Source organism: Varanus komodoensis, unplaced genomic scaffold (assembly GCF_004798865.1).
Source record: "Varanus komodoensis strain SLA01 unplaced genomic scaffold, ASM479886v1 scaffold55, whole genome shotgun sequence".
NCBI classification, from domain to species: domain Eukaryota; kingdom Metazoa; phylum Chordata; class Lepidosauria; order Squamata; family Varanidae; genus Varanus; species Varanus komodoensis.
Window position 1 is genome coordinate 4332813 of NW_025336157.1, and position 12122 is coordinate 4344934.

The window sequence follows — 12122 nt, forward strand, 5'->3', positions numbered from 1 at the left end:
TTGGAATGTGTTTAGGGTGGGCAGAGATGATGAGCAGTGCAGAAAAACCTACTCTAGGAATGTTTTTTCAAAATCGGCTTACTTTCAAATCATACACATTCATCTAAGGTTTTAATGTTTTAACATCAGCAGAGCACAAGGAAACATTACTGCAAAAGTATTCCATGCATTGTGTCAGATTGGCATGGAGATAATATTCCACCGCTGGAATATTTTAGCATAGAGGCGTGACTCATTTTAACGCATTTTGCTTTATTACCCTTTGTTGTTGTTGTTGTTTAGTTGCAAAGTTGTGCCTGGCCCATCATGACCCCATGGGCAACCCTGTTTCCTGTGGCAGTGAATTCCAGAGTTTAACTCTGCCCTGCATGAAGTAGCCCGTTCTTTTTCTCTGTTCTAAACCTCCCATCCACCAGCACCCTGCTAGTAACCAAATACTAGAATGGGCTGAATACTAGAATACTCCTCGGGTTGCCTTTTTCTCCTCCATTTCTAGCTCGACAATATTCTTTTCCTTGGGCGTGGCAGGTGCCAGAATCGTGTGCAACATCCCAGGTCTGTGCACCCTTTAGATTGGCCTAAGGAGTGTGAGCTTGGCTGGACGTCCCTTCCTTGTTCTCTTTCATGTGGTTAACAGCATTCCATCTATTTACATGATGAGTCCTGAAGAGTGCAGTAACACACCTGGTACCACCCACGCAGTTCAGCAAGCCCGAGGAGGGTGGGGAGAACCCAGTCGTGGCAGAAATACGATGCATCCTTAGAAAATAAAAACACACCACAGGGTGGGGAGGACTCGGAGCATCTGAGCGAGGGTGTCTGGTGGAAGGGCTGAAGTCGTGGGCAGCAGTGCCCTGCGCTGCAACACAATTGCGGCAGCGGTTTTCCCAGTTGCCGCACTGTGGCTTCTGGCCCAGGACCTTGCCTCCATGCTTTCCCTTCTATCTTCCCAAGTAAAAGGGACTAGAGCCTTACAGTGTCGTCTTTGTTTTATTAAAGAGATGCTGGATATCGAGAGAAGAAGCCAAGAACATTTCCTCCAGGAGGACGAGGACCACCCTTTCCTGCTCCTTGCTTTCGCCCCAATTGCACCCCCAGTTTCAGTGGAGAAGAAAGAGAGAGGCCTCACGCTTGGGGTTTCTCACCACAGGCGTGCCGCGGGGAGGGGCAGGACAAACTTTCCTTTCTCCTGGGAATGAGCAGAGATCCTGGGCGAGGCCGCTATTCTTGAACAGAGCTTGCAAAATCTAGTCCGATTGCCAGAATGATTAAATTTCTGCAGACGGCCCCCAAAGAGGCAGGTGTGCCCTCCAGAGTGAACCTTCCTGCTGAGCAAGACTGCTCAGGTGCCTCCCACAGAGTTCCGTAAATCCATCTGCACCTGGGACCCAGCAGGAAGCCCGGGACGCTCCTGGTGGCAGCACCAAGGTCTGCACGGCAGAGGAAGGAGTCCGGGAGCTGCGCTGCAGCAGGTGAGCTGAGTCCCAGCCTGCCGTCACCGTGCTGGAACTGGCGCGGCGGCCGGTGGAACAGAAGGCCCGCGTTGCTCTTTGCCGGCGAGGCCCTTGGGGGACACTCCCAAAATAGGGGGCTCCGTCTCGCTGTCCCCGTGGAGCAAGGGGTCTCTGGGGCACGGAGGCGTCAGCAGCTCTGTCCCTCCTCAGCCTGTGCTGGGAGCAAAGTTTCCACGTGGAACATCGGGAACGGGTTGCAAAGGGGATGGGTGAGTTGGCCCGGCTTGAGACCTTGAGTGGTGGTGTAGCAGAAGTAGGGAAGACCCGGGTGGATTGAGCAGCCTCACACCCACCCCAGAATTTCTAGTCCTCCCCGAGCCTCAGCTGCAGCCCGAACGGCGGTTGAAGCAACCATTAATGGCTCCCGCAGCAGTCCCTGTCCTCTTGCAGCTTATCTGGGCATTTCCTGGTGGCCCAAACTGGTTTCGTGCGAGGAACGGACATGGCCACCCGTGTGTTGGGCCCTTTGCTACCTTCACACCAGCTCCTTTCCTTCCTCCTCCTCATGGGTTCCCCTCGCTTACGGGGCAGCCAGAGAGCCGGGGAGCAAGGGCACTGTAGCATCTCAGCCGCCATTATGTGGGCAGGGCGAGGAGCAGGTTGCAAGGATGAAGAAGGGGTGCAGTTCCAGGGGAGCCCTCAGCGGGGGCCCCACCATCCCAACCCTGGCGCCAGCCCTGACAGCGAGACCGGAACAGTACCCAAGCAATGCTCCTTTCTCCCTTTTTTGATGTTGCTTTAGTGGCGTGGTCCCGGGGGCAACTTTCGGAGGTGGCGGAGTTCCGTGTGCTGAGCTCTCCCGGCCGTTCCCATGTGGCCACGAGGCTCTGGTGTCCCGGTTGCCCTCCTGCTTCTCCTGCTGGCGGCCGGCGCTGCAGGTGAGTGAGAAAGACGATCACCTGCCGGGAGATGGCGAAGCACCGCCTTCCTGGGCACAAAAGGAACTCATCTTTCTCTGAAAAGATCGTTCAAGGATCTCATGCCTCATATGTGCCTGCCCGCCCCTTAAGATCTGGGGCAGAGGCCCTTCTCTGGGAGCCCTCCCTGAAGGAGATTTGGAGGATGGCTACCCAGAGAAGGGCCTTCTCTGCGGTGGTGCCCCGATTGTGGAATTTGCTCCCAGAGAGGTTGGCCTGGCACCATTACTTTATTCTTTTCGCAGTCAGACTAAACCCTTTTTATTTTCCCAATGTTTTAAGATGTGATTGCTTTATTAGGGGTTTTATTGTGGATTGGAAATTTTATTAGAATGCTGTGTTTTATTTTACTTTGTCTCATTGTTAAACCGTCCCGAGACCATGGTAGGGGATGGTCTAGAAAAGTTTTAAATAAATAATTAGAATGCCATGATGACCAGATAAAGTGAGGGTGGACCCTCTACTTTCAGTAGAGCAGGTTTCCAGTCCTCAGTGATCCCTAAGGCTCACTGGATTGACTTTGGGACAATCACAGATGCTCAGCTTGGCCTACTTCAAGGATTCCTTTAGCTGATTCCTTTATTATTTTATTTTTCCTCTTCTGCAAGGCAGCTTCTGTTTTTCTAACTTTCCTTTTTTAATCCTAACAACAACCCTGCAAGGTAGGCCAAGCATTAATGATCGACCCAAAATCACCCATGGCCAACTGAGGACGGGAAGCTGATTGACTCAGCTCCCAACGGAGCTGCAGCAGGGAAGGGAAGCAAGCTTTCCACATGCAGCAGTATCCATGTCCTCAAACTTTTCCTCCAAGACAGCAAAACTTGGAGTTCTGCCAGGCAGAGTGACACCCCCCCCCCCCCCCATTGAATTGGGTTAAGCAAATGAACTGAATCTTTTATTTGTATCTGAGGTGATCTGGGCAAGACACGAATGGGCTCTCTTTGCTTCCCATGACAATTCAGTGCATCCCAGGAACCATTTCTGGATGTTTTTGCAAAGATCATATGGTCACAGCACATGTGTGCATTGCAGAGAGCGGCAGAGGCTAGCATAGCTGGCTTTTATGCAGACGGGCGCCACGTGAACCTGAATGTATAGCCAGACTCCTCAGAGGCCTGGCGTACTTTGCAGAAGCAAAGCGCCTGACTTGGCCCTCTTCCTCTTGCACAAAGCAATCACGAGTCCTTCCTTTTGCTCCCCAGGGGACCGGCCCTGCTTAGCCCGGAATTTCGGCCACGACTCGCTCGTGTGCGAATGCAGCGCAGATTACTGCGACACCTTGGAGCCCGTCTCCCTCCCGCCACTGGGCGCTTACGTCAAATATGAAAGCAGCAAAGCCGGGAAGCGTCTGGAGCGCACTGAGGGGCTGCTGCGGAGCAACCCACCGGATGACGGTAAGCCGACAGCCCTCTGGGTTTGTACGTTTTTGGATCTGGAGCACCGTCGTGCCACTCTTGAGCAAAAGAAAGGCAGGACGATCGTTCCTGGAGTAGCTTTCAGAGATGACTAGCACAAGTGTTCTTGCAGCATTAATGGCAGTTGTCTCATTTTCTGGTTTGGCATTTGAGATTCTTCTCATTAGCACATGTGAAAGTAGCAAAACTACATGTGCAAACTACCCAGTGAGTAAAACCTGAAATTACTGAATATGCAAGGTGGGGAATAAATGCACTGTAATTATATATTTATTATATATTTATTATTATTAATTATTATGGATTATCCTACTCAAAGCAGTCTTTCTTCACCCTAGCAAGCCTCACATTGAAACTACAGAGCTCCCAGAAGTACCAAAAAATCAAGGGCTTTGGGGGAGCCCTCACAGACTCGGCCGCTTTCAATCTTCTGTCCCTTTCTCCGAAGGCGCAGGCAAATCTTCTCAAGTCCTACTTCTCCGAAGTCGGTAAGTGCCAAGAAGTGGGTGGTTAAGCAGGGATGCCAGCTCATTTCGCTGCCCTGCCCCATGCCTGGAATGCCTCTTCTAAACCTCTCTTTAAATGCCGGGGGTGTGCGAATTTCCCGTGGCAGCTGCAGCCCATCCTCTTAGGGTTGTTTGAAGTCCAGAGCTCCCTCAGCTGGCTCAGTGTCGCCGTCTGAGCCACGTTCACTCTGCCCTGCTGCCCCTTCAGCCACGAAACGTTGGGCCTGTCTCCGGCTCTGGAAACTGCCTGACCTACCTCACAGCATTGTCGTAACGATAAAAAAAGGAGGAGGGAGTTTATATAAGTGGCCTTAGCCTCCTTGCGAGAGGAAAACCGGTGGCGTATGAGTGCAATAAAGCTAGGATGGTTTGGTTTTATTCCAAAAAATGAAATGTAAAGTCCGTGTGAACTGCTAGGGAGCGCCAGCTGTGTGGTGTGCAGGAATTAAATGCGTCACGCCTGATGCCTCTTGCTGCTCTTTTCTCCCAGGGATCGAGTACACCCTGATCCGTGTGCCCATGGGGAGCTGTGACTTCTCCTTGAGGATGTACGCATACGATGACTGGGACGACGACTTTGAGCTGAAAAACTTCAGCCTGGCCGAGGAGGACACCAAGATGAAGGTGAGTCCCGGGGCGGAGAGAGACCCCACACTCACCCATCGCAGGTGTGAGGATTAACGCGCTCTTCCACCCCTGCCAGATTCCGATCCTCCAGCGAGCCCAGAAGGTTGCACCCAAGCCGCTCTCGTTCTTCGCTAGTCCCTGGACCTCTCCGGTGTGGATGAAAACCAACGGGGCCATGACGGGGCGTGGGACCCTCAAGGGGCAGCCAGGAGACAAGTACCACAAGACGTGGGCCAACTATTTCATCAGGTAAGGGTGTCTAGAGTTGTCGTCATATTACTGCCTGGATCAATAACATCACTTGCAGGACTTTCCCTGCCTGGGACCAGCGGAGGGGCAAGTTGACTGTGTTAAGGAGTTCAACTCGTTGCCCCCACATCCCCCACACTCCCCCCGTTCCTCTCCCAAGTGACTCGAACCTGAGAACCAGTGCAATGTGGTCCTTTCAGTGCTGGCTGGGACTTGAGAGCTGGTTTCTAGTCCCCGCTCAGCCAGTCAGTCTTGGGCTGGTCTACCTTACAGGGTTGTTGAGAGAGTAAAATTTACTAGAGTGGGACCATGTTGGGTGCCCTGGGTTTTGTGCAGGAGGGGAAAAGGGAGGATATAAATTCTGCTGCTGCTGCAACTTAAAGGACTTTATTCCACCATAAGTTCTGCCTAAGCTTGCAGCGGATTGTGCCCTAAGAGAACCAAATCCGCTCCAAGTTTCTGGTTCATAATGTTCTCCAGAGACCGTGTTTTCCAGCACTGTGTGAATCTTGCCCATCTCCGTTCCGCTGTTTCCAGTCGCGCTCAAACACACTCTTTGCTTCTGCTGACAGGTTCTTAGACGAATACGCTAAGCACAATGTGACTTTCTGGGCCATAACTGCAGGCAACGAGCCCATGGCTGGGAACATATTGTTCTACCCCTTCCAGTGCCTCGGCTTCTCCGCGGAGCACCAGCGGGACTTCATCGCCAAAGACCTGGGCCCTGCCTTGGCCAACAGCTCCCATAAAGGCATAGATCTGATCATTCTTGACGACCAGCGGATATTGCTCCCATTCTGGGCAGAAGTGGTACGTTGGCTCTCCTCAGTGCTCTCTCCCCCCTAGTAGTCTTAGCACTCTTTCCCCACCTCCTTCTGCCACCCTCACAGGAATGCAAAGCCGGCAGCTCCCAAAGGCAGGACTCTTGATCATTTGAGATCCTTTTGAGTCACTGGCTTGTTTACCTGAACCATTTGTGCCCACTGTTCAGTTGGAAAGGATTGCTAAAAACGAGAGAGTTCCTATGCCTCAGGCGTATGATTCTTGAAAAAAAGAAAAGATGTCACAAAAGGAAAAGGGGATGGGGAGGGCAGAGGAAAACAAACTCAGGCACCAGTCTTTAACATAGCACGGCTCTTGCAATGACCAGTGGTTGTTGGTGGCTGCCTGGAATGGAAAATGGCTGAAGGAGACAAGGAACCCAGCGTTGCCGGTCTTTCTCTTGACTGGCCATGCCTGCTATCACTTCTTTGCTCTCGTAAGAGTGCAGGCACCTCGGGCCTGGGGGCCAAAGGCAGCTTTCCTGGAGTCCCGCCTGGGGTTCTCCAGTTGACCACTCCCACTTCCCTTGGCCACTCCCCTTTCACTGACCACCAATGACTGGTGCTTTGCTTGCTTTTGTGCATGGCTGGAATGCCTTGCCTGGCTTGAGTTACTCATGGTAAGAGCTTTAAGCTACAATATGTGGGCATTTCTGGCTTTTGGCCCACTTTTCCTCCCGGCTTCCCCTCCATGAGGTCTAGGAACATGTCTGTGGGGGACGGGGAGAGGCCAAAGCAGAGGCTGGGTCCATACTCTGGTCACTGTTTGTTATTTCTGCCCCTTCTAGGTTCTGAAAGACCCCGTGGCTTCCAGTTATGTCAATGGGATTGGCGTCCACTGGTACCTGGATTTCCTGGCCCCCACTGACCTGAGCCTGCTCATCACCCACCGCCGCTTCCCCAGCTACTACATCATCTCCACAGAGGCCTCCACAGGCTCATACATCTTCGAGCACTGGGTGGCGCTGGGGTCCTGGGAACGCGGCAACAAGTACAGTTACAGCATCATCACGGTACGCCTGGCCGGGGAGCGGGTGCGGGCTGGCACCTAGTGTTGCGCCCCCTTTTCCCCACTTAGGAACCCCTGTGGGGCCGGATGTGAGGCCGGTGACCCTTGCGGTCACATTGAGCTACAGCCCTGACTGCAGACCGCTGGAAAGTCGTCCGCCCATGCTCAGAAGCACCCTTGATGGGGGTGATGCTCGTGAGCCAGGCATCCCTTCCCAACGAAGTCTGTCCCTCCAGCAGTTGTTCAAAGAGTCTGTCTTCCACACACCCACAAAGTATTCACAAACTCCAAAAATACACTCAAGGTAGAAAGTTGACTTCTCGCTCTGACTGGCATTGTCCCAAACTTTGCCGATGAACCTTCGGGGCTGGTCTGCGGAGGGAGGGAGGTGTGCGCTGGATGTGGGCACACTGCCACCCCCCCATCGAGTTTCTGCGAGTGACCGCACATGCCCAGCTCCCGAGGAGCCCTCCCCAGCCTGTTCCCATCGGCTTCTTCCCCTGTCAGGAGTGGCAGGGGGCTCTGTGCTTCTCCTTGAAGTGCTCTGATCCAGCGCTGGCCCCCTGGAGTCTCTCTAGTCTCAACAACTCCAGAATCGGAGCGAGAACTCCGAGCTTCTGCTGCGACAAACACGAACGCCCCTTCTTCTGAGCCTAAGCCATCGTTCCCACCAGCGCCCCGGACCTCTCATGCGCCTGGGAATCTTGCCCGAGTGTGCGCATGGCAGCGATGAAGGCCGTCCTTGCTTCCCAGGAGCTGCACCAGGCAGGGCCCCGCCGCGGACCCAGCGAGGGCCGGGCAGCCGACCGCCAGGCCAGGCTCGCTTCTGCGCGAGGAGTGGAGGACAGGAGGCAGGCCGTGCTCTTCCTCACCATTCCTGGCTTCCTTTTCTCTGTCCAGAACCTCAACAACTACGCTACAGGCTGGACCGACTGGAACTTGGCTCTGAACATGGAAGGCGGGCCCAACTGGAGCAGGAACTACGTGGACAGCCCGGTCATTGTGGACACGGCCAAGGACGTCTTCTACAAGCAGCCCATGTTCTACCACATGGCGCACTTCAGGTGAGGAGGGCACGGGGGGGGGGGGGGGGGGGGGGGGGGGGGGGGGGGGGGGACCCGGGAAGAGCACAAGCCGCCCTCCAAAAGAAAGATGCTGAGCTTAACTCGCCTTCTCTGCTTCTTGACCAGTCCCAAGGTGCAGACACTCAGCCTGCCAAGGCCCGAGTTCGATTTCAGGAAAGCTTTGGGCAGGCTGAGGGGTCAGGCAGAGCTCTGGGGGCAAAATGGATGAGGCAGGGTGCCAAACATTCTCGCCTGTAGTAGCTCAAAAATCTTGCCAGAAGTGACATTGCCACTTGTTCAAATGGGGAAAAAGCAGCACAAAAACTGGGAAAAAAAGATGAGCAATTGGGGGGGGTGGCCAAGGGAAGGGCATGTGAACTGAGGTTCTGCCCCCTAAAATACGGGGTGCCTTCCAATATGTTCCTCTGCTAAGGGGGGGGGGGCACGATAACAGGAGAGCTGTGTTCAGAGGCTGGTGCTTAGGGTCTTTCAACATGGCCTTATTTTGAACTCTGTGCCTGTGTTTTAATGCAGCAAATTCCTCCCAGAGGGAGCACAGCGAATTGGGATCCATAGCAGCACAGTGAGCACGCTGGAATTCTTGGCCTTCCTGCGCCCGGACGGCTCGGCAGCCGTTGTGGTCTTGAACAGGTAAGCGGGCAGGTGCCACAGAGAAGGTGGAAAAGGCATGGTCTCCTTTGCACTTGTGGGAGCAGCGGCTAGAGATTTTAGGAACACTGATCCTGGTTACACATTCAGACTTTGAGGGTTGGACCAGGTGGCCTCCCAGGTTCTAAGTTCCATCTTCAAAGGAGGATGGGACAATGGCAGCTTTTTTTCTCCCACATGTTTTTAAAGGTTGCAATTTGAAGGAACATCAAGTCAGGCTACAAGTCGTCTTAAAGCATCAAGTCACTTTTTTAAGAGACAGAGGATGCACTTGTCTGTGGATCTGACAAGGAGGTGCATGGATTGCCACCTTCAAGAACTGTTGCAGTTCTTAAGTACCTGGGAGCCATACTGCTTTGCTGATGTACTACAAATCAGCGAGAGAGTCATTAGGTCATCCATATTCTGCCACTTGCCTGTCCTTCTGGAAGCAGTGTTACTCTGGTAAAATTTCTAACTGGCTTTTAACGCTAACCATCACACCAGTGCCCTTCAGTGCACACCACTGTGGTTCAAGGACCTGGGATGCTGTTGGGGAGCCCGTCCGGGAACCTGTTAAACTTCCGGTTGCTAAAATGGCCCAGAAGTATGTGTTGGTGTTCTTAGCAGCACCGGAGGATTCCTGCAAAGTTGTTCCTCCTCTGTTTTTTCTTGTCCTCCCCAGGTCTGCCCAGGATGTACCTTTTGGGATTGTGGACCCTGACGTGGGGAATATTGAAGCTGTAGCAACCGCCAACTCCATTCAGACCTACCTTTGGCAGCGCCCTCCAGAAAAGCTGGAGTAGCCCAACCGGTTGAGACGGGGCAGGTGGGCAACGCTTCGTCCCTCAGCGCTTTGTCCGCGGGAGAAGCGCTTACCTTGGCGAGGGGAGGTGGCGATAGGCACGGCATCGTGAGGAGGAGTCTGCCAGGAGAAGGGGCCTGCATGGACTTAGACCTGCAAGGTGAGCCGCTCGCTTCCCCGGCTTCTGCCCCCATCACTGTTAATCCAGATTGGCTGCGTGCATGTGCCATTGAAGGGCAGGCCATTTAATGATTCCTGTCCCCATCTTCTTTGAGGGTGTCAGTTGCCCTTGTCACCATCCCCCTCCATGAGCGTGTGATTTCCAGGCATTTTATACAATAAACCAGGCTTTTTGCCCTCTAGACACCTGCTTGCTGGATTTTTCTTGGGCACACAGGAGAAAAGGTGAACTGCTGCAGTGGTGACTCTTTACACAGGTATTTTTAATTTTAATTCAAACATTTATTCTGCACTGCAGCCACAATAAGGCCAGATAATCGTTTCATCCCACACATCTTCCCTGACGGTCCTCCCTGGAAGGTCGCAGCCTGGAAAAGACAGGAGACTCAAGCAAAAGGGGACGGAGGACTAAAAAGTATAAAGCTCGATTGGTTGGCTGAGGTGTCTGCGTTGTTCGGGGGTTTATGAAATCATTCTTTAAAAAGCAACCAGCCGCAGAAGGCAGGCTGCGTGGGACAAGAGCCTGGAATCCGAAGAGCCTTGTTCCAGGGTTGCTGGACCTCAGTGAGGAAAGAAGCCAGAGCCGGGGGGCCCAACCCCCGGGGGGGGGGGAGTGGGCAACCCCCCTTTTGGAGCTGGCCTCAAGGATGCCGAAGAGCGGCAGCTCCTCTGGGGCGGCGCTTCCTGGGGGGGGGGGGGGCAACGGGCGGGAGCCCCTGTCAGGCGAGGCGCTGGGAGGGCTCCGCGGGCGGCCCTGCAAGGCGGCGAGTGGCCACAGGGGGGCAGCGCGGAGCCGCCGCCGGGAAGCGCCCGCTCAGCAGCGAACGCGGCAGCTGCATTGCGCGGCGGCGGCCACAGGAGGGCGCCCGAGGCGCGTCTCTGCAGGCGCGCGAGGGCTCACGGGATGCGCGAAGCGCCGTGCACGGAATTGGCCGCCGCCGGGCGCCGTAGTCGTCATGGCGGCGGGCCCGGAGTTGGGTCCGCGGTCCCCGCGGCACCCCGTCTCGGGGCCGCGCTCTTCCCCGGGCGGACGGGATCGGGATCCTGCAGGTGAGTGTGCCGGTAGGCGGGGGGCACCCCCCGCTTCGGCGCCGGCGGCTTGGCGGGCGGGCGGGCGGGCTCGGGAGGCCGCGGGCAGGTCGCGGGCACGCGCGCTCCACCGGCTGAGAAGTCGCCGGGTAAAGGGACCCGCGGGCGACCCCCCCCCCGCGGGTTCAGCGCTGCGGCCTCCGCCGGGCGAAGGGGACCCGGACCGTGCTGGTCCCGGACGGTCCCCCGGATCCCCCGCGCAGATGGTAACTGGGCCAGCGCGATCGGGAGTTCACAGTACGGGCCATACGAGGGCGCCCGTTCCAGCCGGGCAACGCGTTGGGCAAAGCGCAGCGGATTGTCCCTCGCAGGCCACTGTAGTCACCCCGGAAGGAGGGTAACTCGTCGTGTCCACAGGCTCGGGAGGCCGGTGCGCGCCGTTTCTGCACTCGAGGGCACCCCCGCTTCGGCGCTGGCAGCTTGGCGTTGCTGGTGGGCTCGGGAGATCGCGGGGCACGGGGCTGGCCAGACGGGCAGGCCGCCTAGATCTTGCGCGGGCTTGGGAGGCCGCGGTTTTTGGCATCCCCCGGCCACGGTCTAGGGACGGCCGCTGAAAGCAGCAAGCGGCGGAGCAGAGGTGCCGCCGGTGGGCTCTGACGCATCAGTGCAGATGGCGTTCAGTGTGGATAAGTGGAAGGTCTTGCACTTGGGGCATAGGAGTAGGTGTCATAAGCACAGGTTAGGGGACAAGTGGCTGGAGAGCAGCACTTGTGAAAGGGACCTCGGGGTGCTGGTTGACTGCAGGCTAAACAGGAGTCAGCCGTGTGATGCGGTGGTCAAGAGGGTGAACGCCACCCTTGGTTGCATAGCCAGAAGTGTGGCTTCTAGATCAAGAGAGGTATTACTACCACTCTGTACGACTCTGGTGCGCCCAGAACTGGAGTCTTGTGTTCAGTTCTGGGCCCCTCGTTACTGGTAGGATATAGCCAGGTTGGAGTCAGTGCAGCGCAGGGCCACAAGGTTGGTGGCCGGTTTGCAGGGGATGCCGTATGAGGCGAGACTGAGGGAACTGGGTCTCTTCAGCCTGGAGACTCAGAGGGGATCTGTTGGCGACATCCAGGTATGAGAGGGGATGTCACATGGAGATGGGTAGAGACCTGTTCTCCCCTGCAGAGGAAGGCAGAACGCGCTCCAACGGAGCAAAGCTCAGGGAGCCAAGGTTTCGTTTGCATGCCAGGAAGCACTTCCTGACAGTCAGGACCCCTGGAGTATGGAATGGGCTTCCACAGGAGGTCGTTGAGGCCCCATCGGTGCGGGTGTTCAAGGACAGGCTAG

General features: G+C 55.6%; 3 protein-coding genes across 5 annotated transcripts in view; 2 read left to right on the top strand and 1 right to left on the bottom strand.

Annotated features, from left to right (window-relative positions):
* The window catches only part of LOC123032631 (lysosomal acid glucosylceramidase-like), a 16017-nt gene extending 14765 nt beyond the window's left edge, over positions 1 to 1252 (top strand). The window contains exon 10 of the mRNA XM_044448684.1: positions 1000 to 1252. Within this exon, the coding sequence (XP_044304619.1) occupies positions 1000 to 1231 (232 nt within the window). The 3' untranslated portion in view covers positions 1232 to 1252. The remainder of the gene's footprint in view (positions 1 to 999) is intronic.
* Positions 1253 to 2322: 1070 nt separating this feature from the next.
* Positions 2323 to 9940, top strand: LOC123032633 (lysosomal acid glucosylceramidase-like). Of its 2 annotated transcripts, XM_044448690.1 has the most exons (10): positions 2323 to 2392; positions 3637 to 3828; positions 4188 to 4337; positions 4846 to 4979; positions 5059 to 5231; positions 5804 to 6041; positions 6841 to 7065; positions 7962 to 8125; positions 8660 to 8776; positions 9459 to 9940. In XM_044448690.1, the coding sequence occupies exons 1-10, from the start codon at positions 2326 to 2328 to the stop codon at positions 9577 to 9579; spliced, it is 1581 nt and encodes a 526-aa protein (XP_044304625.1). In that variant the 5' UTR covers positions 2323 to 2325; the 3' UTR covers positions 9580 to 9940. The 2 variants fall into 2 exon arrangements, with proteins under 2 accessions (XP_044304625.1, XP_044304626.1); XM_044448691.1 differs by lacking the exons at positions 2323 to 2392; positions 3637 to 3828 and adding an exon at positions 8984 to 9238 and having other exon boundaries at positions 4147 to 4337.
* Positions 9941 to 10044: 104 nt separating this feature from the next.
* The window catches only part of MTX1 (metaxin 1), a 13497-nt gene continuing 11419 nt past the window's right edge, over positions 10045 to 12122 (bottom strand). For both annotated transcript variants that reach the window (XR_006416512.1, XR_006416511.1), the window contains exon 10: positions 10045 to 10126. The gene's annotated coding sequence lies outside the window, so the exon portion shown is untranslated. The remainder of the gene's footprint in view (positions 10127 to 12122) is intronic.